This window comes from Leptodactylus fuscus, chromosome 5 (assembly GCF_031893055.1).
Source record: "Leptodactylus fuscus isolate aLepFus1 chromosome 5, aLepFus1.hap2, whole genome shotgun sequence".
Taxonomy (NCBI): domain Eukaryota; kingdom Metazoa; phylum Chordata; class Amphibia; order Anura; family Leptodactylidae; genus Leptodactylus; species Leptodactylus fuscus.
In genome coordinates, this window is record NC_134269.1 from 32,896,675 (window position 1) to 32,923,128 (window position 26,454).

General features: G+C 41.9%; 1 protein-coding gene across 1 annotated transcript in view; it reads right to left on the minus strand.

Annotated features, from left to right (window-relative positions):
* Nucleotides 1-2,444: 2,444 nt before the first annotated feature.
* Nucleotides 2,445-26,454, minus strand: part of GMIP (GEM interacting protein) — a 47,878-nt gene continuing 23,868 nt past the window's right edge. Inside the window, exons 6-22 of the mRNA XM_075272829.1 lie at nucleotides 24,778-24,900; nucleotides 24,016-24,080; nucleotides 22,238-22,348; nucleotides 21,704-21,784; nucleotides 19,919-20,101; nucleotides 16,496-16,633; nucleotides 14,170-14,360; nucleotides 13,524-13,633; nucleotides 13,125-13,226; nucleotides 12,336-12,431; nucleotides 12,083-12,243; nucleotides 11,772-11,960; nucleotides 9,938-10,075; nucleotides 9,342-9,526; nucleotides 6,092-6,353; nucleotides 4,141-4,180; nucleotides 2,445-3,022 (exon numbers count right to left, since the gene is read on the minus strand). Of these exons, the coding sequence (XP_075128930.1) occupies nucleotides 2,883-3,022; nucleotides 4,141-4,180; nucleotides 6,092-6,353; nucleotides 9,342-9,526; nucleotides 9,938-10,075; nucleotides 11,772-11,960; nucleotides 12,083-12,243; nucleotides 12,336-12,431; nucleotides 13,125-13,226; nucleotides 13,524-13,633; nucleotides 14,170-14,360; nucleotides 16,496-16,633; nucleotides 19,919-20,101; nucleotides 21,704-21,784; nucleotides 22,238-22,348; nucleotides 24,016-24,080; nucleotides 24,778-24,900 (2,315 nt within the window). The 3' untranslated portion in view covers nucleotides 2,445-2,882. The remainder of the gene's footprint in view (nucleotides 3,023-4,140; nucleotides 4,181-6,091; nucleotides 6,354-9,341; nucleotides 9,527-9,937; nucleotides 10,076-11,771; nucleotides 11,961-12,082; nucleotides 12,244-12,335; nucleotides 12,432-13,124; nucleotides 13,227-13,523; nucleotides 13,634-14,169; nucleotides 14,361-16,495; nucleotides 16,634-19,918; nucleotides 20,102-21,703; nucleotides 21,785-22,237; nucleotides 22,349-24,015; nucleotides 24,081-24,777; nucleotides 24,901-26,454) is intronic.

The window sequence follows — 26,454 nt, forward strand, 5'->3', positions numbered from 1 at the left end:
GTGCAGGGGCTACTATGGGGTATAATACTGTGTGCAGGGGCCACTATGGGGCATAATACTGTGTGCAGGGGCCACTATGGGGGATAATACTGTGTGCAGGGGCCACTATAGGGGATAATACTGTGTGCAGGGTCCACTATGGGATATAATACTGTGTGGTATTATCTAATTTGCCACATGTCCTTGTCCATTAAACTATGTTGGTAAGATGAATAGGAGATTTAGACAACATATCCAGGAAAATTACATGTAGAGATAACAGACCGATCAGACAACATAGGTGGGAATTTCACAACGGAGATCTGAGGGGCCTGACTTTTCAAGGGATGGAAATTGTCCATCCATCTGGGTGGAGCAGTAAATTCGGAACGTTGGATAATGCAGAAGTAGGTACACTGAATCTTTAGGATCCAATGTGTTAGGCCGCAAGAGCTAAATGATAGTATTTCATGCCCTTCGTATATCTGAGGCCTTGGATTCAGGTATCTGATTACTCCTATTTTAGTGTCATATAGGGGCTATTAGATTTTGTGTCCTCCCTTCATAAGCACCAGGTCTTTTTATGACTTAGATACAATTTGTCTTCTTCTTTACTACATCATTCCTCTGTATGAATCTATCCATCCACCCACAAGTAACTTGGATGTAGTACAATTATTTGGAGGTATCGGTGTATAATACATATACATACATTCCCTTTATATTTTATATCTACCATATTGAGTGTTACACGTCACCGTCAAGTCTTCATCCAAAAGCGCTGACTGTGCAAGTCTCTCAGCCATTTTCCTGTGGCCTCTTCCGTTCGGCCACAGGAAAATGGCTGACGGACATTCGCAGTTGATGCTTTTGGGTGAAGACGTGATGGTGACGTGAGAGAAGAGGCGGTCTGGAGAAGAAGGCAGAGGCACTGGAGAGTTTTTGGACAGTACAGGGGACACCCCCAATGCTGTCTTAAAACTCATGTACATAAGGAAAAAAGAAGATATTCCTGAGGAACGGCGACACGGATCAGAATAATAAAGGTAAGAGAAAAATAGCCTTTCTTAAGGATATTCTTATGTGTACTTAGTTAAAAAAGCGAATTCTAATGACATTATCCCTTTAACATTTGAGTACCAATGTCCACCATTGGAACCCAGGAAATTCAGATTTTAATGCCATCTTTTTCTTTTTTAGGCTGTATTGTCTCTTTAGGGAGACTGAATATTATTTTATATTAGACAAGGAGTACTAAGGCATGTTTTGTGTAAAACGTCTCTGATTTACTATCCTATGGACGTATCTGGAGTACATCGCAACTGACTTGTGATCATGTGATAGTTGCACAAACACTATATTTTTTTATTATTTTTAGTGTATTGCAACTATTGGGTGGAGTATCTAGGACTTTACAGTAGTATCATGAGTATACAAGTTATGCTTTAGCCTGTTTATAGGTTGCCTTTTCCTCTTCTGTGACTATATAAATTTCACTGGAATAATCCCTATGTGATGTTAGGATACCTTTTTTTTAATTTTTTTTATGTAGATTGTGAGCCCCACATAGAGCTCACAATGTACATTTATTCCCCTATCAGTATGTCTTTTTGGAATATGGGATGGAAATCCATGCAAACACGGGGAGAACATACAAACTCCTTGCAGATGGTTTTTTGCGCTTGGCGGGATTTGAACACCAGGATTCCAGCGCTGCAAGACTGCAATGCTAACCACTGAGCCACCATGTGGGTCCCCTTTAGGATAACTATTGGTGGATTTTTTTCCCAGAGCGTTCCCTATTGAATACTCCTCTATCCATGTTATATGGTGTATGCTTCCATTAATACTTTTACAGTGTTATATTCATAAATTTATTTATATATAACAACCAATATGTAAGAAGTTCTGTACAAAAAAGGAATATGTAAAATAAGGAACAATAAAAGTTCATTTAGTTGCAGAAATAAATAAAAAAAAGCCAAGTTTGTAACCACATATGTTTGTCGCAACCACAGAAGTTTTGTTCAATCTGCTGGAATTATTGCTGTAAATCCTAATTAAAAGAAATCAGATCAGTACCATATATTGTATAAAGACACAATGGTGAGACCAAGGAGAACCTCTGGAAATTGGAACTCCTGTTCTGGGGATTTAGCCTGACCATGCGTTATATATTAACCTATTAAATCTCCTGACCACCAACGTGTCTTGCTTAAGCCAAGTGGTTGTTCATACTGTTGACTTTTCATCCTTGCTTAACCAGTTAACTGGTTATATCTAATAAAAGGTTACTGTATCAAGGCTGGGCTTACACATTGAGGATACATTGGGGAATCACCATAATGGTTATGCCACTTTTGTGACATAAAATAGTTGAAAATTCAACATTTTTCAACAGAACGTCTGGTTCCTTGTAGGCCGACCATATTCTATGTCTGAGGAATACAAACCAATACTAGCAATTCAGGTCATTGACAAAGACAGGGTATGTCCTGTTGAATTCAGAAGACGCAAACATCTACTGTTCCGTCCATCTACTGAAAAACATATTCCGTCTTTAAGTTTTTCAGCGTCGGTGTAATTATCTCATTATCCTCGTAGTCTATAAGTCTATCTTGACTCTTCCCAAAGATCATTTGAGATGAGTCTTCCACCAGAAACACGTTTCTCAGATGTTTGCCAGTTCCCATATTGGGAATGGAGTTGAGTATTTGATTTTACATGTAAACATGAACGATATGTCTTAGAAAAATAAGTCTGGATACTTTTTTTCCATGAAGAATAATTAAATATTCATTAAAAAAAAAAATCCTTCAGATTTTCCATTCTTCTTTTTCTCATCACATCCTCCTTGGTGAGTTCCCTCATCCTCGCCGTTCAGTTCCAGATTCCCCATCTGATCATTTGATCTGTTCACCACGTGGAGCCTTTACGGGCATACGGCTAAAATGACCCCTGGTATATGTCGCGCTTCCCGATAAGCTCTCGTCGTCTTCCTCTTCTCCCAGACAGGCCTTTTCACCATCTTTTCCATCAAAATCTAGTACAAAGGATATTGATCTATCAATGGCAAGATCTGTTATTTCAATCATTCACCTTATTTAATACCAGCATACTTTTTTCAGTGAATGGTTTACATTCAGAAGTCATAATGCCTTTCCTCCATTGTTCATACTAGAATTTAGAAATACCTGAATTTGTAGAATAGACATAAATTGACATTTGGGTGTTACCAGTTTTGGGTGTCTAACCACACCCTCACACTATGCTATCAGTGGTGACTCTGTAAAGACACACCCCTTTGTCAGGTATATCCAGTTAGCAATTTATGCATATATAGATAGGTAGAATAACAGAGGAAAATCACTATAGAAAGTTATAAGAAAGGGTGTTCAAAAATCTCAGGCGAAATATTAAGTAATTCCTGGTAGTTCCTCTTTAACCCCTTCTTGACATCCGCCGTACTATTACAGTTTTTAAATATGGCGCCTTCTCAGAAGCAGAGCAAGTGTCATAACTACTTACTATTAGAGATGAGCGTGTACTGTTCGGATCAGCCGATCCGAACAGCACGCTCGCATAGAAATGAATGGACGTAGCCGGCACGCGAGGGGTTAAGCGGCCGGCCGCCGTCAAAGCGGAAGTACCAGGTGCATCCATTCATTTCTATGGAGCGTGCTGTTCGGATCGGCTGATCCGAACAGTACTCGCTCATCTCTACTTACTAATATAGAGTGGAGACCTGCCAGTAATGGATGGACAGAGAAAATGGTGCAAATGCAATTTTTCTCTAATTCTACCTCTTTCTGACTTTTTTCCAGCTTCCCAGTACATTGTACAGAATATTAAATGGTACCAATATGTGAATTACAACAAAAGAAGATAGATATGGTTATGGATAGATATGGCGGGGAGTAAAGAACGATAATGAAAAAAAAAATTCTGTTGAGAATTTAGTGGAATTAAAAAAATTTCACAGGGGGACCATTTTATAAGCAATAGGCATGTAATCTGCTGTTCTTTGAGGGACCTCTGTTGTCTGAGTCTGCCCCTGAGTAAAGTTGTAAAAATTTTTAATTGTACAATATATGACTTTTACACACAGAAGCTTTTTAGATCTATGAAGATAGATGGAATGGATAGTGAATGTATTTTTACCTGATATATCAGCACAGTAATCAGCGCCCTCTGGAGGATCCTATAGAACAAAACACGGAATAAATCACTTCATATTTACTCAGAATTTTGTTACCAGATGCCAGAACCAAATGCAATGTAAATAGTTAAATAATGTACACCCTTTTCATGTACTAAACCTACTGGAAGCAGTTAAGAAGACAAAAATAATATGTTCTTCTAGCACAGGGGTAGGCAACCTTCGGCACTCCAGCTGTTGTAAAACTACAACTCCCAGCATGCATACTCGCTCTGCTGTTCTTGGAGCTCCCATGGAAGTGAATGGAGCATGCTGGGAGTTGTAGTTTCACAGCAGCTGGAGTGCTGACGGTTGCTGACACATGTTCTAATAAATCAATTCATCTACTATAGTACTGTGCAAAATATTTAAGACAAGATAATCCTTTAATAGTCCCACAGTGGGGATATTTCAGTATGTTACAGCGGCATAGTAATACAGATACAGGATAATACACAGTAATATATTACAGAAGTAGACACACACATGCTGAGAAGAGAAGATATACTAGGAGTCCATAGCAGCCAAGGAACAGAAGAAGAAAGAAGGAGGACTTCAGGGTCATTTAGTTTTCTGTGCGGAGTGATCTTCGCTTGGCCTAATGTAGATTGTTTAGCCTGACCACGGTTGGAAGGAAGGACTTGTGATAGCTCCTTCTCACACTTGGGGAGAAGCAGACAGTCACTTACAGTGCTGCCAAGTCCCATCAGGGTCCCATACATGGGGTGGGATTTGTTCTCCCGCATGGAGGTCACCACAGACAGTATCCTTCTGTCACCCACCACCTGTACTGGGTCCAAGGGGCTCCCCAGGACAGAGCTGGCCCTCCTGATCAGCCTGTCAAGTCTATTTCTGTCCCTGGTTGATATACTGCTCCCCCAGCAGGCCACACTGAAAAAAATGGCTGAAGCAACCGCAGAGTTGAAAAAGGGCCTAAGAAGTGTCCCCTGGATTTCCAAGGCCCTCAGCCTCCTGAGCAGGTAGAGTCTGCTGTGGCCCTTTCTGTGCAGCCCATTCAGGTGATCAGCCCAGTCTAGTTTATTATTGAGGAGCACACCCAGGTACTTATAAGCCCTGACTATCTCAATGCATGTCCCTTGGATCTCCCTTTCATCACCATCAGTGATGAGTCCTACAATTGCAGAGTCATCGGAGTACTTCTGTAAGTAACAGCTAGATGAGTTATGCCTAAAGTCAGCAGTGTACAGTGTGAAGAGAAATGGCAGGTGTGTTACAAATTGTGTGTGGCAGGTGTGAAAAATATTACAAAGTAAAAATGCTTTGAAATGTTATTAATGCCAATTAACACAATGAAGTGAATGAAGAAAAGAGAAATGTAAATCCCATCAATATTTGGGGTGACCTCTGCCCTTTGGAGGAGGGTCCTAGAAGTGATGATACGGCCCCCGCAGAGCCCTCAACATCATCCAGTCTGTCTGGGATTACATGAAGAGACAGAAGGATTGGACAAGCCTATTTACACAGAAGATCTGTGCTTAGTTCTCCAAGATGGCGGGCACGACCTCCCTGCCTATGTCTGCAAGTGTATCTAGAAGAATTGATGGAGGGCTGAGGGCAGTCACACCAAATATTGATGGGTTTAGATTGGTTTTCATCATTCACTTAATTTTAATTGACAGAAATAAACTATTAACATTTCTATTTTAGAAAGCTTTCTCACTTTGCAGCATTTTTTACTCACCTGCCTGCAACTTTTGCACAGTACTGTTAGAAATTGACTAGATTGATAACTAGATATACCATGAAACCTCCTTGAAACACATTCCTGAAATTGTAGTCAGAGATGGCCTTCTCAAAGAGGCCAATATGTTGTACATAGAACATGGAGTAAGAGATCGGTCAGGTCTAGATCATGGAGTCTTCTGGAGAGGTTTCATTGCACTATATTCTTACCTCAGATATCATTGACTCATCCATTTCAGCCTCAGAGGGCTCTTCGGCTGCCTCCTGCCGCCCTGACGCAGGTAATTCATCCATCCCAAATATCTTCTCATAGTTATTAATAAGAAACTCCACCGCTTGCGCTTGGTTTCCAGAATCTAACAAGCAGGTCATAGGTTTGTCTTGGTCCGGCGCTGGGCGAATCAGGGTAGGCCCAAAGATAATTCCCAAGTTATTAGGATTCATCTTGTTGTCCTCAAACCTTTCTGAAACTCTGAGAAAATTGGAAAGAAAGGATTTATCTTTAGTTGTGCACCATTGATAAGTGTATAGATTTCCTGTAGGGGGTGGTCCAGACTACACAACCAAAATACTGTTGTAGGTGGTGCACTAGACTACAGAACCAGACTGCTGTTATAGGGAGTCGTACAGAGTACACAACCAGACTGTTGTTATAGGGGTAGTCCAGACTATACAACCAGACTGTTGTTATAGGGGTAGTCCAGACTATACAACCAGACTGCTGTTATAGGGGTAGTCCAGACTATACAACCAGACTGCTGTTATAGGGGGTCGTCCAGAGTACACAACCAGACTGTTGTTATAGGGGTAGTCCAGAGTACACAACCAGACTGCTGTTATAGGGGTAGTCCAGACTATACAACCAGACTGCTGTTATAGGGGTAGTCCAGACTATACAACCAGACTGCTGTTATAGGGGTAGTCCAGACTATACAACCAGACTGCTGTTATAGGGGTAGTCCAGACTATACAACCAGACTGCTGTTATAGGGGATCGTCCAGAGTACACAACCAGACTGTTGTTATAGGACAGTGATGGCGAACCTTTTAGAGACCGAGTGCCCAAACTGCAACCCAAAACCCACTAAATTTTCGCTGAGTGTCAACACGGCAATTTAAACTTAATACTGTGCGGATCCACAATTGCGGACGGTTACGGACCACAAATTACAGTCGTGTGAATGGGGCTTTACAGAGCTTTCAATAATATAAACTGTACTAATATGTAAAGCTATCTGCATTTTGTACTATGAACAATTAATTTTCACTATTTACACAGCACAGGATCTGTTTTATAGTGACCGTGCAATGTTATTACAGCCTGTACTAATATCATGTCTGCTATAAAACAGATACTGTGTGATATAAATAGTGAGGGGACACCAGACAGAATTATATGCTCTGCAGTGGCTCCCCCTACAGTATTATATGCTGCACAGTAGGCCCGCCACACAGTATTATCCACAGTACCAAGGTAGCCCCCTAGTCCTATATGCTCCACAGTAGGCCCCCCCCCCCCCCCCACAGTATTATACACTCCATAGTAGCCTCCCACAGGATTATATGCTCCACAGTGGCACCCACACACAGTATTATACGCTCCATGCTCTTTAATATGCCCCCCAGTATTATAAGCTCTTTAGTACGCCCCCCCAGTATTATAAGCTCTTTAGTATGCCCCCCCAGTATTATAAGCTCTTTAGTACGCCCCCCCAGTATTATAAGCTCTTTAGTACTCCCCCCACAGTATTATAAGCTCTTTAGTACGCCCCCCCCCAGTATTATAAGCACTTTAGTACGCCCCCCAGTATTATAAGCTCTTTAGTATGCCCCCCAGTATTATAAGCTTTTTAATACGCCCCCCAGTATTATAAGCACTTTAGTATGCCCCCCACAGTATTATAAGCACTTTAGTACGCCCCCCCAGTATTATAAGCTCTTTATTATGCCCCCCAGTATTATAAGCTCTTTAATACGCCCCCCAGTATTATAAGCACTTTAGTATGCCCCCCACAGTATTATAAGCTCTTTAGTACGCCCCCCAGTATTATAAGCTCTTTAATACGCCCCCCAGTATTATAAGCACTTTAGTACGCCCCCCCAGTATTATAAGCTCTTTAGTATGCCCCCCAGTATTATAAGCTCTTTAGTACGCCCCCCCAGTATTATAAGCTCTTTAGTACGCCCCCCACAGTATTATAAGCTCTTTAGTATGCCCCCCAGTATTATAAGCTCTTTAGTACGCCCCCCCCAGTATTATAAGCTCTTTAGTACGCCCCCCACAGTATTATAAGCTCTTTAGTACGCCCCCCCCCAGTATTATAAGCCCTTTTGTACACCACCCCAGTATTATAAGCTCTTTAATACGCCCCCCCCAGTATTATAAGCTCTTTAGTACGCTCCCCTCCAGTATTATAAGCTCTTTAGTCTGACCCCCAGTATTATATGCTCTTTAATACGCCCCCCCCAGTATTATATGCTCTTTAGTACGCTCCCCTCCAGTATTATAAGCTCTTTAGTCTGACCCCCAGTATTATATGCTCTTTAATACGCCCCCCCCCCAGTATTATATGCTCTTTAGTATCATATACACACTCGCACACAGTCAGCCACAGACAGTCACACACAGCCACACAGTCAGTCACGCTCAGCCACAGACTGTCACACACAGCCAAACACTCTCATACTCACCCATGAAGAGCTGTTGGCATCCACCTCCTTTTCACTGCCGGCGCTGATGACGTCATCGCGCCCGCGTTGGGGCACAGGTCAAACTCTGCAGTCAGTGTAGGCCACGGACGCGATCCGTGGCCTACACTGACGGCTTTCAGCTGTATGTGCATTTGCACATACAACTGAAGGCAGCGATCGCTCATCAATGGGGAATTCTGTACCGGATTCCCCGTTGGTGAGCGATCTGGGCGACCGCACGCATGCCAGCATGGAGGGCTCTGCGTGCCCTCTCTGGCACGCGTGCCATAGGTTTGCCATCACTGTTGTAGGAGATCCAGACTACACCACTAGACTGCTGTAATAGGGAGGGGTCCAGACTAGACCACTAGACCGCTGTTATAGAGGGAGATCTAGACTACACAGTCAGACTGCTGTGCTACGGAGTGTGCTAAACTAGACAGCCACATTGGTCTCGTATTTGTTTCAGACTACACAACTAGACTGCTGTTATAGACAAACTCCAAACTTAACAATCAGACTGTTGTTATAGGGGATGCTCCAGACGTTTTAGACCACAACATCTGGCTGCTGTTATATCAAGTGCTCAAAGCTTAAGAACCAGATGTCCGTATTAGGGGACGCTCTAGACTACACAGCCAGATAGCTCTTAATGCATGCACTCTAGACTTCACAACTAGACTGCTGTAATGGGGATGCTCCAGACTACACAGACTGATGTTATAAGAAGACCTCCAGAAAGTGGACACCCCCTTGATTTCTTACTCACCGGTACAGATGGGCTGTCAAATGGCGCAGTGTGTTGTAGTTACTCGCTGGTAGCCGGCAAAGAATATCCTTCATCTGCTGAACGGCCTCTTGTCGAGTTTCTGGATCCCTCTTGTCTTCAGGGAATTCTTTTGAGAAAGCCATAAACTTCTCATACAGATGATGAGAGACCACAGAGTCTGGCAGCTGGAGAATAAGATATGAAGTTTTACAATTGAGTCTACCATTGTTTCTCCTTATCAACTGCAGGAGATAATCTGTTCTGACATCTTCCTACAATGCTAAGCCATGGAGCATTGGAAAATATCCATAGCTCAAAGACGGAGCAGGTTTATATAATATATACTGCATACAAATAACAGCAAAATATACTGTATGTGTGAATGGGAGACAAATTCAGGGATACAGTATACCATATCACTCCATATGTAGTCCATACACTATGTAGTCCATACACTATGTAGCCCATACACTATGCACATGTGCAGAGACATAGCTATAAAATATATATTATAAATTTATGGAAGTTAAGTGGATAATTTGATAGAATTATTTGATGTATCTATGCGATCTATGCAAAATAACATTATATTATACCTCCTTCAGAAAATGTTTGAGGGCACTGGTGATGTCATGGGGTGAATGTCCTGACAGATCCACAAGTTCTCTGCCATTCTCAAACGCCTGCAGAAGTTTCTCCACCCGAGCTTTGGCCCCACTGATACGATATAAACCCTGGAAAATATACAGTATAAAAACATGTGTTATTAGTCAGGCTTAGGTCTTGGGGGTTTGTCAGCAGCATGGTCGGCTCTAGCTTTTCTGCTGCCGGAGGTGAAAATTGAAATGGTGCCGTCCCTCCCCCTTCCTCCAAAGTTAAAAAATTAGGCTTGACTACCAGTTGACTACCACTGAAGCCACTTGACTGATCATGTTGGCATTATGATGCCTAATGACACTGATGTAACCCACATGACGTGACCCATTTATATCTAATACCGAAAGATGCCCGAAGACTGACACCAGAGGCCAGGAGAGGTCGGTAACACTGTACTCAATCACCTTCCCTCAGCTTCTGATCATTCTGATCTTCAGACCCAGAGTACAATAATGGCTTGTGAGTTGTAAAACTCAAAAATTGTGGGTCCAAAATTTTTTGAAAATTCTAACAAAAACCGTAGAGTATAATATTAGCAATTCCGTTTTGCATGTGCTCAGACTGAACAAAATCTTGCAAGGTTTGCCTAAAAAATACTCTCAGTGTTGCCCCTCAGGGACTTAGCAATGTGCCGCCTGAGGCAAGATACTCACCTCGCCTCATGGCAGATGCAGTCCTGGTCAGTAAAGATCATCAACTTTGAACAATCCATACTTGTTAGCAGGGGTGAACCTGCCCCTTTTGCTGCCCGAGGCGAAGTGCAGAAAGCCGCCTCCCCCCCTGCTGGGAGGGGGCGGAGCCTGGGCGTGGCTTAGCAGAGGGGGCAGGGCTTAGCGCCGTTCGCCGGCAGAGAGCAGGCCCGGAGACTGCCTGCGCTCTGCCTGAGCGTGCGGGGAGGCTGCTGGAGCAGCGCTGCTCCAGTGGCCTCCCCAAACCACCGCTCCGTGCTAAGCCAGTCCAGGACAGCTTGTCCTGGACTGGCTTAGGTTAGCAAAAATGCCGCCCTCCCTGAGGCCCTGGCATAGCGCTGCCTGAAGCGCTCGCTTCAGGTCGCCTCATGGGAGGTGCGGCACTGCTTGTTAGAGGAGTCCCATAAAGGGGTTGTTCAGTTCATATAATTAATATTGAATACTACTGCTACTAAGGATACAAACATAAATATTGGGTACTCACCTCTCCCTGGGCACCCGTTTCTATACGTATAACAGTAACTCCCCTGGATGATTTCACCAGTCCTGTTTGAGCTAGGAGACTACTGCAGCCAATCACAGACCTCAGCTGTGACCTCTTCACAAATGGCACATAAGTGCCATGATGTGACCACAGAGGCCTGTGACTGGCTGCAGTGGTCAACTGGTACAAACAGCTAGGGGACCTGTATATGGATCAGCTGTCGCCACTGGAAACAGAAGCCCATGGAGAGGTGGTTACTTGTTTATTATGTTTACTGCCCATCTAGCAGCACTATTAAATAATGAAAAGTATGAACTGGACAACCCTTACATAATAACAATAATAACCTGGCTATAAGTTTTTAATTTCTCTGCAGCACCCCTACAGGCAATATTAAGAATTACACACTGCTTATTTGAAACACTGTGTTGCCTGTGTAATATAGGACAGGTCCTCCAGAGCAAGAGGCACTCTTTGTAACCATTCTTCACACTGGAGAATAGATAGTTTCCTGAACAGAGGAACCAAATACACAAGTTAAAAGAAGAAGATTATGGCCAACCATGACCAAGTTTAGTATACAATAATAAATAGGGTTACCTGTTGTCCCAGTGCCCGTAACTCTATCTCAGATGTACACTTGGAGATGATGAAGGGAACCTCCTCAGGAAAGTATCTTGGGAATTGATGAAAATCAACACCAAACAGAGGTACTTTGGGTGGCAGCTTCTGATGTCCACATTTGATCAATAAGCCCTCGAGACACTTCTTATGACAAGTCAAGTAGCACTGTGGTAGAAAGATAGAATTTAATCTAACGGTATTAGAGATCTATAGCTTCTTTATGTATAGGAGAGAAGAATTGGAGTTGACCGATTCATATATTATACGCAAGACTTTTGACATCTTACCTCATCACACTCAAAGCCTGAGACCATGAAGTTTTCACACTCTCTACATTTGCTTGGAACTCTTATACGTCGAAATCGGTGAGTATGTCCAGCTGGTGAGACGGCCAGCTTGTCCATGATGTTTACTGGCAAACCATTCTCTGAGGAAGCATCCGTGGAGTCTACAAATTCATGTAAAAATGAGGTAGGTGGCCTATGGAGTGTATCCGCAAAAACTTAGCAGGCGAAGGCTTCTCCATAGAAATTTACTCACCTACATCCTCACCATGGAAGGAATCTCTCTCATCAAGGTCTTCAGAAGACATGGTCCCGGTAGAGGAAGCTTTAGCTACCTTCCTTACCAAGTGAACTAAGGGGAAGCAAGAACAAACAGAATTGGCGTAATTGATATTATCTACAGGAGGCAACATCAGTTGGGTCTTCAAAAACAATAGCTTAGGGTTTGAAACCTTGGGAATTGTCTTGTGAAGAGAGCACAAAGACTTAAATGGAACCTATCAGGTCGATCAGTGGTTTAGAGCCCCAAATATCCCCATTGTAATCCTTAATTCTTACCCAGAGATAAGTCTGATGTTCTGACTGGAGTCATCTCTGGTGCTCCTGGTGCATGTGCAGTTTTACAATGAAGCCTGTACATCTCAATTTCAATGTGCTAGAACCACTAGAGGACTACGCATGTGTCGGCAGCAATTATCTCTGTCCGTATATTCCCTCTACTCCCCTTTCCATCCCTCTACAAGTACACTATAGGTATATTTGGGAAACCAAACCATCGGATCAGAAAAGCCTGCTGGTGATTTAGTATCCTAAATGGACCTGACATGTTCTCTTCAAGACCGTGTCCACAATTATAAAAGATGGCTGATTTCTTTTAAAAACAGCTGCACACTTGTCCATAGACTGTGTATAGTATTGTACTTCAACTCCATTTACTTCAAAGGAGCTGTGCTGCAGACAAGTATGTTGCCTGACGAAGAAAGTAGCCATGTTTTCTGCCAGGATCTCCTGATATCAACACCTAAGGACTACAAACTTTCCTTACCTGGACTATCGAAAGGAGATTCTAGAGATCTGGGCTCACTGCTGCCCCCTACACTTTCAGAGTCACTGGGCAGAATCTTGTTACCCCAAGAGCTTCGTTCTCCTTAAATAAAGAGAAAAAAAAGTTTAAACAAATATATTATTGTCTGGATAGCTAGATAGATACTGTAGATAGATAGTTAGATAGTTAGATAGATAGATAGATAGATAGATAGATAGATAGGAGATAGATAGATAGATAGATAGATAGATAGATAGATAGATAGATAGATAGATAGATAGGAGATAGATAGATAGATAGATAGATAGGAGATAGATAGATAGATAGATAGATAGATAGAAGATAGATAGATAGATAGATAGATAGATAGATAGATAGATAGATAATTAAATACAACACCTGGCAACATCCTTGCTCCTGACTCATCAGTTCTGACATTGAGGTCAGACAAGGAAGATGACACTCGGACCAGATGCACTGCATTTTTCCTTTTACCGCTAGGAGACGATCTGCAAAATTATCATTATATTAGCTATGCATGAATCAATGAAAAGTACCCAACCACCAGGGATTACTCCCTCTTAACCTGGCATACCATGGTAAATCCCACTAACCATCTCCTGCCTATAGGGACCAGCAGGCATGGCTGGATATAGCGATTGGGAAAGTTTCAGTCCATCCTATTTTAATGTTTCCCAAAGATGAGCAGCATCTACAATACCTAGTAGCTGCCCATCACCCGATACAGGGAAAGACAATTTCCAATGATTATATCCGAAGTGTTATATTAACTTTGCTGCAATCTGCATAGAAACTGGACAAGAATTCCGTTTTCCTGCAGTGCCTCCACTGGCGAAATAAAGCATTACATAGTTTCTATTGACATCAACAGGCTGAGCATGTCATGATGGGTCCTCCAGATCAAGAGACACTCTTTGTAGCTATTCTCTGACATATATTAGTAATTTCCATAACATGTAGGAGACCAGTCTATTATGATGATAGAATATATACAACAATATTCCCCATCACGTGGTGACATCACCTTTGGCCTGCAGGGGTATGCTCCTGGAAAGTGAATTTTTCAGGCTCTATATACTTTCTTGGTATTGTCAAGACAAACTGAAGATATCGGTCTCCAACTTCATAAGGTTCACACAAGCTGAGCAAATTGCCATATCCAAACGGCACAGATTCGCACTGTGAGCGCTTCATACGCATAAGGTTCTGTGTCACCTGTCAGAAAATAAGAAATATTTCATAGATTCTATTCAGTATTTGGATCTGCATTAACAGTCAACAATCAATTTTTAATTATCAAAGTTAATATTATGCATTTTAGTGGCCACTAGAGATGAGCGAGTAGTATTCGATCGAATACCTCGCTCCCATAGGAATGCGTGTAAGCGGCCGATCACCAAGGGGTTAAGCGCAGTGAATATTCGATGCGCTTAACCCCTTGGTGTTCAGCCGCTTACAAGCATTCCTATGGGAGCGAGTTATACGAAAGAATACTACTCGCTCATCTCTACTGACCACATTTTGGCTATTTGGCGCCCGCTATGGGGCACACTCTACCCAAACTATGTCCAAGGTCCACTAAAATGTAGATCCTGTTCTGCCTTTTTGTGGCTATATCAAAGATGTTTCTCCATAATAATAATAAGGATCATTAAAATCTTCTTGTGAGAGTTACCGTGTTTTGTTCCTCACATACCACTTTGACGTGAACATGTGTGATATGATATGGAAACTACTTGGGCAGACAATGGGATTGCGGCAGACTTATTATAGGGTTGTCGGTATTTCCAAGCACAAATAATCTGGTCCGAGGTTTGGTTACATATGGTGACAATTCATGTCCTGTGGTAGTTTATGAGATACACACATAGATGTAGCCATACCACAGACCTCAGGAGATAACGTCTGCCATATGGAACTTACTACATTTACAGCAGGAACTAAAAAAATAATATATTTCTGCAACGATATTTTTGATGTCAAAAATTCAGATACTTGATATCCCCCCCCTTGAGATCCCCTTAAAAACTGGTCCATCATACCGCTCATTGGTAGTATGAAGAGAAGCTTAAGCCACGTACCTAATATTCACTTTGCTTATTGACAAAATAGCAATATCTCAGCAATGGTGGCAGCAATTCACATGGGGTAATCGGTTTTCGATTCAGGTGAGCATAACCTATCCATCCCCGGAGCTTAGTTGATAGGCTGGGTTCTGTTTACGGTCTCCCTTTAAGTGAGAACTTTACCGGGTGTAATGGTATCCAACAGTATAAGGGCCCCTTCACACTACGGATACGCTGCCTGATTCTGAACGTTAAAACACGGTCAGAAAAAGCGCGTATAAAGCAGATTCCATTCATTTCAATGGGAGCCGGTATACGAGCGCTCCCCATTGAAATGAATGGACTGCTTTTTACTCTATGAGCGCTCCCATTGAAGTGAATGGGAAGCACTCACGTGTATGGCTCGCCGTGTGAAGGGGCCCGGCACTCAGCTCAGTCCCACGCGAGCGCTTCCCATTCACTTCAATGGGAGCACTCGTACAGTAAAAAGCAGCCCATTCATTTCAATAGGGAGCGCTCGTACGCCGGCTCTCATTGAAATGAATGGGAACTGCTTTATACTCGCAGATTCTGACCGTGTTTTAACGTTCAGAATCAGACAGCGTATCCGTAGTGTGAAGGGGCCCTTACTCTTAAAGTTTATCCACATGTCTGAATTTCTCGGCTGTTTGATGTCCATGATCAATCAAAAATAGGACTTGCGTGTTAAAAATGGCTCAGACATATGAATGTAGCCTTAGGATATCATACTGATCTTTTTAGTTGAATATGCCCCAATATAGTCCTCTCTACATTGGGCTGATGAGATCCAACCAGATCGAAACAGCTGTCCTCGATTGAGAGACTATACCTGGTATTAATCCCAGCGTCATTGCTAAACAAAGGCCTCTTGGAAGGTCGGGCATGAGGCTAAAGGGAGCAGCCTTTATTGGGTTATTTCACTGGAATCCTGTCTTAAGACAGGCTTGCACATTCCAGTGAGCGCCCTCTATTGGTTTGCAACAATGAGGCAGCAACTGTCTTCCTAATTACATCATGGAAGGCAGATTTGCATATTCTTCCCATAGTTCCTTGCAAAGTGGAGTGCTAAAGGCTTAACAAGTCTCCACACACCTATATGGTGGTCTCTCCCTAAGGAGTGACAATATCCCCCTATGCCCCAATAGTCATAGTTTGTTTTACGGTGTCCCTAATTGAAGAACCAGTACCAAAGTTTCATGTACCATGAGACACAACATGATAAGTATGGTCATTCATGTCTAAGACCATATATTTGGCACATACCTCTTTCATCACCTGGTCTCCCTGGTTGATAAGTTTTCTGATGTGCGATATTATTCTCTGTCGGACTTTTTCCTGTTGTTCACTGCGAGCATTTGCCTCTGTCACACAGGTTCTGTATATAACCTCGGCCTCGTGTGCCTGAGATGGAAAGAGAATATTCAGAATATATCTAGAAACAGTCAGCTAAATACATATATACGTAGACCATTACCAATATCTAACCAAATACACTGTGCTGCTGGTGTAAGAGCCGATAATTATGAGTAGGCTATTCATGCCTGACCTTAAGAGATCCCAACATGCCAAACTGGTTACTTCTTACTCCTTAGAAGACTCCTCAATATTTAGCAGAGCACAAAGTAGACCTTTGTTGACATCTACAATGATTTGTTCAGTAAGAGTTCAGATCGCTGACCCAACACAGGAGAAATTAGGTATTACAGAGTGCCCATTCCATGGGTTGTGTGTATAGTAAAAGACAGGACAGGTCCGCCAGAGGAAGACATGTTTTTTTGCCAAGTGATAACTCCCCACCTGTATTAACTCTGTATTTCCTAACAGGGTGTAGAAAATAGACAACCCATATTAGATATATATGTAATGAGTGTTGGTAGGCTTTGAAGATATTTAGGACACCATAGAGAAGAGGACATGATAACCTGGCTCGAGACCCCCTCTTACAGTTCGAATTGAACGCTGATTCAATATATAAGTCGTCCATGTAAGACAAGTCATCTTATTGACCACTATGGTATACTACAAATGTCTGGTTGTGGCCTCCTTAAAGTTTTTGGGAGCCAGATATACTATCTTCTATATAAATGGTGCACAATTTTTGCCAGGACTTGCTCTAAATGAATGAAACATAGTAATCCATTATGGCCGCTCCTAAAGGAGATGCTTAGAATGACTGTACACAAACTGTGTACTCTGCCAACTATGGCGGATTTTCATCTCCAACAAGTAGATTCTAATACTCAAATATTGCAAAATTACCGTATATACTCGAGTATAAGCCTAGTTTTTCAGCACACTTTTTGTGCCGAAAAAGCCCCCCTGGCTTATACTCGAGTCAAGCAAAAAAAAAAAAAATGACCAGGCGCAATAGTAATGTATAGAATCTCCCATAAAATAGTGTAAAAGAAGAAGCTTTAGAAAAATACAGTAAAAAAATAAAATAAATAAAAGTTGTAAATCCCTCCTTTCCCTAGAATACATATAAAAGTAGAAAATGACTGTGATACACAAACACATTAGGTCTCCCTGTGTCTGACAGTGCCCGGTCTACTGAATATAGGGGATCTGCAGTGCTCCTGTTCCGTCAGGAAGGGGTTAGTAGGAGCACTGCAGATACTCTATAGTCAGCCAGGTTGAATTCCAAGTGGGGAGAAGAAAAAAACAGTCCTCAAGCTCAGGGAAGGGGAAGACAGACAATCAAAACACCCCCTCCCCTTCCCCAGCAACTACTGCACCCAAAAACTCCGACCATTTTAATTTTTGAAATTTTCCAGTAGCTGCTGCATTTTCCCCCTCGGCTTATACTCGAGTCAATAAGTTTTCTCAGTTTTTTGTGGTAAAATTAGGGGCCTTGGCTTATATTCGGGTCGGCTTATACTCGAGTATATACGGGTATTCAAAATTATCCCATTATTTTATATTATAGGAATTGAGTTTCCGGTCTACAAATTCCCGTCTGTAGAAGACCATTCAACAAATAAAATGTCCAAAATATGTCAGAACATTAAAACAAATGATGAAAATGGTTGAGAATCTAGAACATGTTACAGCCAGGATCACATTTTTCCGGCTGACTCATCCTCATTTACAGGACCTTAAGCGATCACACCTCATATATAATGGAAGGATCACATTTCATAGACATGACACAGCTTATGCTTTAAAGGGGTTTTCTCATGAACATAACATATTTAAATTTGTAGACAATTAAAGAGATTTTTGCATGATACACTCCTTGGAAGATATCCCAAAAATTTAGTAGAGTGTTTATGGAAATGTGTGCTGCAAAAACAACATTAATGAGGCCATTCACTGATGTTGGATGATGTTTGCTCACAACTGGTATACAATTCATCACAAAAGTGTTGGATGAGGTTGAGTTAAGGGCAGCTCCTCGGGTTCCTCCACACCTAACTCTTTATGGACCTTATTTTGTTGGGAGCATAAAGTTGACCAAAAAGTTGTTGCCTGCTATAGTAGTAACATTACCCATCAGCGGTCTAACCCAAACCCTGAAAATCAGCCTTATATAATTATCCTTCTCTTAAACTTTAGAGTAGACTCTATGTATTCAATAAGGTAGTGTTCAAAACATGCCCCATACTTTCGGCAGCCCGCTCTATGGGTTTGCATGGTCTACCATTTTATAGCTGAGCTGTACACTAATAGCACTTATAGGCAACCTAGGCAGATCTAACCAAACAGCTTGAAGGAAAGGTGGCAACATGCCATGATTAGTCACTGCACTCTAAGGGTGAGTTCACACGGAGTAAAGTGCCGCGTTATGTGACTCGTATACGCTGCGTGAGATTTTGCGGGCCGTATATGCTCCCATTGATTTCAATGGGAGCCGGGATCGTATATGCGGCGCTATTTTGCAGCCATGATTTTGCGGGTTGTCCAGGAAAAACCTTTTTTTTTCCTGGCAGTCAGGGAAGATGAAAAGTAAAAATAAAACCAAAAACCACTCAGCTGTCCCCAGCGCACCATTGTCCCAGGTCCTATGGAAAGGATGTTACTCAAATATGTCACCTGTGACATCCCAGGTCCTTTCTTTAGGTCACTGATTAGCCTCAGAGGTAAGGTGCGACAAGGACTTCCATCCACCAGAAAAAGCATTGGACGGCCGCAGGACCAGACAGCAGGCTGGGACATTAGAACGTCCTTTTTGTCAGCGTGCTGTCCATTATATTAATACAACTCTATGACTTTGTGCACAGAGGTCCATGTGGAGGTTGCAAGCTCGGGCAGCAAATGTCAGGGCAGGTCCTATTCCTGTTGGTTTTGTGGTCTTAGGGGGCATTCACATGGAGTAACACGCCGCTGATTCTGGCACGATAACTCGCGTAAGAATCAGCTCTGCAAAACAGAATCTCATTGACTTCAATGGGTTCTGTTTACCGGGCATAGTGTATTGAAATTAATGGGAGGCTTTTTAACCCATTAATTTCAAAGTGTTATGCGTGTTAAATAGAACCCATTGAAGTCAATGGGATGCTGTTTTGCAGCGCTGATTCTTACGCGAGTTATCGTGCCAGAATCAGCGGCGTGTTACTCCGTGTGAATGAACTCTTAGGTTGTTCATTCAAACCTAGACATTCATGGAAAGCATAGACAGCTCACAGATGCCGTTTTTCACAGTGTTGCGATGTCTTCCACCATGTCTTGCTATACACTGAGCCTCACCTTGATTTGAGCTTCTTCACGTGACTTTCTCCTTTTCTCCATAAGTTTGCTAGCACTTCCAGGGTAAGTTCCTGTGTTCTGCTCCTCTTCTATCTTGGCACTCAGTTGCTTGGCCTTCTCGAGGTCTTCACAGCGTTGTACATATTGTTGACGGGCCTTACGTAATGAGCTCAAAGAATCCGACTGTGGTAGAATAGAAAAATGTGTCACAACAGGATGCAGTAAAGTTTACAGTTCCTTACATGGTGAACAAGTGTCTTAAATGAAACGTACATGATATTAGGTGGCCTTTCCTGGTTCAGTCTCTAAGGAACCATAGCTACATGGTCTTCTAATGTAATATCTATTAATATCTTCACTACTGAAAGGTCTGTATGGTTGTCATGTTGTGTACTGAAGAACCACCTTCATCAAACCTGAGATTTCTGAGTATGAAGTGATAGATTAGAAGGAAGTGGTAACTTAAAGGACTTGTTTGGTTTGGAAGACATTTTGCTATTATGGTAGTCTGAGTACCACCAAAAAAGAAGGGAAAGTCAACCCCAAAGGTCATCATGGCTGTCCAAGACGTAAAGCACCACATATGGAACTTACCCCGGTTCACATTAGCGTTTGTATTCCGTCTGGGGAGAGTCCGCATGGAGACTCGCTGAAGGGAATACAAGCACAATTGCAAGGCAAAGCGCATGGACCCCATAGACTATAATGGGGTCTGTGTGCTTGCCACGCACTGCCCGCACAAATCATGTCCACTTGCAATTGTGTTTGTATTCTGTCCGGGGGGATCTCCGTGCGGACTCTCCACAGGCGGAATACAAAAGCAAATATGAACCACCCCTAATATATCACGTGACATTGTCCCAAGCTTCACATCTATTGGGAAAAAAAATATTGATATTATTTCTAAGATCTGTAATACTCCTTGGGATCTTTTAAGGTGGCAAAAACCATGACATTTTACAAAGCTTGCAAAATTCCCCACAAGTCCCCAGCGAATCCCATCCCCACATTGCAGAAACATACCCATAACCGTTGCATTTTTGGAAATCACAGCATGTCAATTATACCTATGGAAACACTGGCGTTTCCCTATAGGTATAATAGAAGCAGACAGTCACAGAGAAAATCTTTGCGGATTCTGTTCTGTAAAAAGCGCTACAGGAAAAACTGTGAGGAGTCGTTATCGTGGTTTTTCCACCACCAGCTTTTTTGCTGCAGCCCAGTACATGGGGCTATAACCCGGATGGGTTTTCTGACCCCATAAGGATTTTTCATACTGCTGATCTATACCACACCTGGACCCTGCACAGATCAACTGTTTGACAGTCTCCAGACACTGCAAGTTACAGCAGTGGACAAGAAGCACAAGTAATAGTCTACTCCTGCTCATGCACATCAGTCCTGTCTGCATATTACTGGTTCTGGGGGATTCCTCCTATTACTTATATGCACTCCCTAACTTTTCTACCTTGTGCATTGGAGGCATTTAAAAAAAAATGCCACATTTTAAGGTTTATATTTACGTAAAATGATGAGTAATTTGGTACATTTTTGTTTCACTTCCCTTACACTGAATTTTAGTAACATGGCGATTTCTTCTCCAATCACGGGTAAAGCTAAAGACAGCAACGTAGCTGGCTTCCTCTTGCATTATTAGAGCTCAAATGACCCTAACAAATCTGAAAAATGAGTGGAATTGGACCTGGTATGCTCAAAATAAGAACAAGGTTCCAAATAATTGGAAGCCAAGGCCGGCATTGTCAAGGTCAAGGCAAGGTTACTTACCATTCTCTTCTGTTCTCTAAGCCATTGTTCCCTAAACTCCTTTCTCCACTTCTCAATTTCTGTCTTCTTTGATAATAAAGGCTGGAAAACAAATCAGGTGTTATGTTTCAGAATTCTAGGATATAGGGAAATTTTTTACAAAATTGCCAAAATGTTTTCCCTAGGTATTCAGTTGGTTATAGTTAAAATTGAAACTCTATCGAAAGAGTGAGTTTGGATGTAGAACCCATCACAAAAAAAACCTCCAAATTCTACCTCTATTTATCTTCATGGGGGTCACTTCATGATCTATCTTTGGGTGGATTCCACTTTGCCAAGCCTATTGAATGGGAGGCAAAAATAAGTGTTTTTTGTGGGGGTTGCAACAGCAGTTTTTGCAAAATTCACTGCAAAATTCAATGGGCTTTGCAAGGAGGAATCCACCTGAAGATAGATCATGAAAAAATTAGTTACTATGTTTGTATCACCATATGGTTATGCCCTTCAACTTCCCAGTGGAGTGTAAAGTCAAGGGTTAAATGAGCAGCTACTTACTTGACAATACCTCTTCATCTGTAGCAGACCCACTGTCTCAAGGGCTGAGTTTCCCGTCTGGGTTTCATGGTCCAACAGTAGGAGGTAGACATCTTGTAGGGGCATGCATGTCTGTAATAGGCCAAAAAACTAAGAAACCACATGGAAGTAGAGCTTAGTCATCCATGCTAAACACTGATATGGTATGGACTGTTCTACTGTGGGTGGGTATCAAACTCAGTGTTTCTGGTTAAAAAGAATACTTTTTTCCTTAGTCAAAGATTACTTCTCTCGAAAAGACAAATCTGTCCTTGCATGATTTTCCCATATCCATATGTACTTAAGCATCAAAAAAGTTGACAGGTTTACTGCATTACCCAATAGTTATGTTAACACTATAATCCTTAAAATTACCACTAACCCCCACAGAAAGACTGCCAAAAATATAGATATTTTGTTTTCTTCTTTACATGCATGTTATCTCTATTCTCTTCTGGATGTGATACTGGAGCTGTGTTTTGCTGCTAGGACTATTGGGGTCTCCATTTCCCCTCCCGTTTCATCAGGACTCTAAATATCTGCACTCCTAGTTCTCAGCACAAATCTCGTCATTCTTTTCTGTGCAGTGCTGCTGATTCTGTTTGGCATCTGCACTTACCACAAGGCTATTCCTTTAAGGTTGCTATTCCTTCCAGTCATACTTTGGCTGGGTCTGCTCAGCTAGTCACAGGTTTGAAATACAGAGCCAACCAGTCAAGGGCTGTGGCTGGGTCTTGTAACCTGAAACTTTCCTTACTTAGGTGGCTGTGATTGTTCTTGTATCCTAGGCTCTGTGTTCTCAAAATATTCTTCCTTACATCTTCTTATACATTCCCTACTTTACCGATTTGGGCTCGCTTTCTTGTTACTCCCTTTCTTGCTCACCTGTCTTTATCTGCGACCTTCTGAACTCAACCATGGGCTAGACATCTAATAGTCCTCTGTTTTCATTTTGATAATTATCATAGTCTCCAGATTTTTGCCCCTGGTTTGTGTATAACTCTCAGGCCAACATTGGACTCAGTCCATAGCCTGAAGTACACCTATTTTTCGGCACCTTGTTCTGGGGTTGCAACCTGGGTCCCAAGAAGCCAAGTCTGTCCATCTTTTTTGGCAGGCTCTGGTCAATACACCAGTCATCTTAGACTCCACAAACTAGGGCGGAGTAGTATTATAATAAGCTAGTTTACTTGATGTCATCTGGTCCTGACACCTGCTACGCATTAGGATATTGCTTAAATAGAAATTCTGTTACCTTGTGCCAATTTTTTAAGCAGAAATTCCATAACACAGTCTCTGATATACACATTGAGTGACAAATACTGCAGCTACATCTCCCTCCTCTCCCCTTCTTTACAGTTTTACAGTGTACAAGGGACTGAGGACGTTTCAGAACATTTACAGAAAGCCTACATGCAGGGAAAGGGAAGCTACAGACTGCTGGAAATTTAGGAAGATGTCCATTTCCCCTATTCAGATATATATAGATTTCAATATATTATTATATACTACTGATCTATGCCAGTACGCAAAGTTCTACATATGATCTGCATATGAAAAAGATAAGAGATTTATGACAGATAGGGAATGACACATATTTGAATGATCAAAATCTGCTTCCCATTTCTATTCATATGAACTGTACAGAACATTGTGCAAAAATTTTGGTGTCCATTTCTCAACCAAAATCCTGCAAGTACTCATTGTGAATTCAGCCTAAAACTTCATATTGCCTGCTGGACTTTAATGGAGGATCCTACCTGTTGGTTAAGGTTGCTCCTTGCAGACTCACACAATCGGATGGTATTCTTAGCATATTCCGCTTCTACAAAGAAGAATAATCAGGGTCAAGAAGAAATATCTTACAATTCATAAGTAATTTCAAAAAGCACATAGAAAGACATAACAAATAATCGATATAAAGTGATTACAAATTATTCTACAATCTAAACGAAGCAAGGAAATTTCCTCGCTCCATTACATCAAATGGGTAGTTCATTGATTTATTGCCTCATTCTGTCCATTTACAACCTCTTATCTACAACCTAGCAGTGTTAAAATATTACACTCTGGGGTTTGAAGAGACTCCAGAGCATAATAATGTTACTTAGAGCATCCTACAATAGAAGATATTGAAAGACAGTCCTGGAAGCCCTCAATAGGCTCCCGGCCGTCTTGGTAACGGGACGCCGGTCCAGGAACTCACTCCAGGTGCTGGCAATCTCCAACAAAATGGCGGCGACTACCAGCTTTGCATAATACAAAAGAGACCCAATGGCTATGGCGGCTGCTAAGCTCCTGAGTGGGTGTCATATTTAAATACCTGACATCTGCCATATTATTACGGCGGATGCTGGGAAGGGGATAAGGTCTGGTTTGCAACAAACCCAAAATGGGACCCAAACCACCTGAAACAAAATGAACTATGAGAGGTTTGTTCATCTCTACCAGTAACCCAGTATAACACATCTCATTATCTAGCTGCATACTGCCGGTGAATTTTATTATTTTTATATACATACCATAGGTAAGTTTCTTCTCAATGTACCCCAGCACTTCGCGCACGTATTTACACCACCGCTTGGCATAGTTGAGAGCGAATTCCACTCCCCCCTCATTACGTATGAGGATTTCATCAGCTTCAGCTACAAAAAGAGGCAAAAACAGACTGAAATAAGAGGGATGTAAGTCATAGGGGGTGTAGACATAGCCAAAAACCTTAGGGTAAAATTATATATGTGCGAACACATGAAAAAACTTAGTTTTTTTTAATCATTTTAAGAATGTTCACCATTAAATTTATTAGAAAACATAACTTATGGGAGAAGACAGTGCGGGGATATTTTACATTTGTTTTTGGGACTTTTATAAACTGATTTAATTATGTTTCTTGCATTTACTTGTTGTTTGGTGCTTTTCTACATGGTATATAGTGGTTGATCTGGTTATAGATTTATGGGCTCATTATTATTATTATTATTATTATTATTATTATTATTATTATTATTATTATTATTATTTATCTGCTATTGAACCCACCTCTGCTTTGCTGTCTGAATTCTCCCTTCGATCATCTGCTGTAATATTCAATGGTATATAATCCTGTATTTCACCTCTGCATGATTACTGAACTATATCCTAGCATTTCATCCAGGCTGTATATTTTTTGCACTTCCATGTCTTCTTATTTGCACTAGTGTCAGTCTTTTGATCATCAATGATTTTATTGCTGTTCTGGCCAAGTGTTTACTTGGATCCACACTGCCAGTCTCCTCATGTGTCACAGTTTGTAGATTAATTAGTTAACGACTTAAATTAGTGCTAGTCTGAAGCTGTGCTTCCCTATATAAGTAGATATAGCTTATGGGGTGCATCTCATATGCGGGGGCATCTCATCTGCAGCATGCATCTTAACCAAAGTGCATCTTAACCAAAGTGCATCTTAACCAAAGTGCATCTTAACCAAAGTGCATCTTAACCAAAGTGCAGATTAACCAAAGTGCAGATTAACCAAAGTGCAGATTAACCAAAGTGCAGATTAACCAAAGTGCAGATTAACCAAAGTGCAGATTAACCAAAGTGCACTTATACATGGCACTTAAACAGGGCACGAAACAGGCTAACCATGGCAGAACACCAGGTAAATTTCAACCTAAAACAACAAGTTTTACCACATGGTATCCTGTAGCTGCACTGTCTCTTACTATCTTAGCCATTGTCTTCCTGCAGATCTCTCCTCCACCTCTACCACCAGTATACACCATCCATGTCAGTCCCTCTTTTCTTCCTTCTCCCATGTACAGCTCTCACACACTTTTCACACTCTGTAATCACCCCTTTACTTCTCTTAGCAGTGACACCAAACATAAGCGCCCACATAAATCCCTGAACCACCTTCTGTCTCTGTCCATTCTGCTCCTCCTAGCTGCTGGGGACATCTCTCCTAACCCCGGCCCTCCTTCCTTCACTAACTCTTCTCCCTGCACACATAGAAGGCCTACAAACCTCATCAATATTTACCATGTTCCTTCCCCTCATCTCTCCCCTGTCTCTTTTAACTGCTCTCTCTGGAACGCCCGCTCAGTGTGTAACAAACTAGAATACATTAATGACTTATTCCTTAGCAAATCCCTTGGCCTGCTCGCCCTTACTGAGACTTGGATTCAGCAGTCAGATACGGCCTCCCCTGCTGCTCTGTC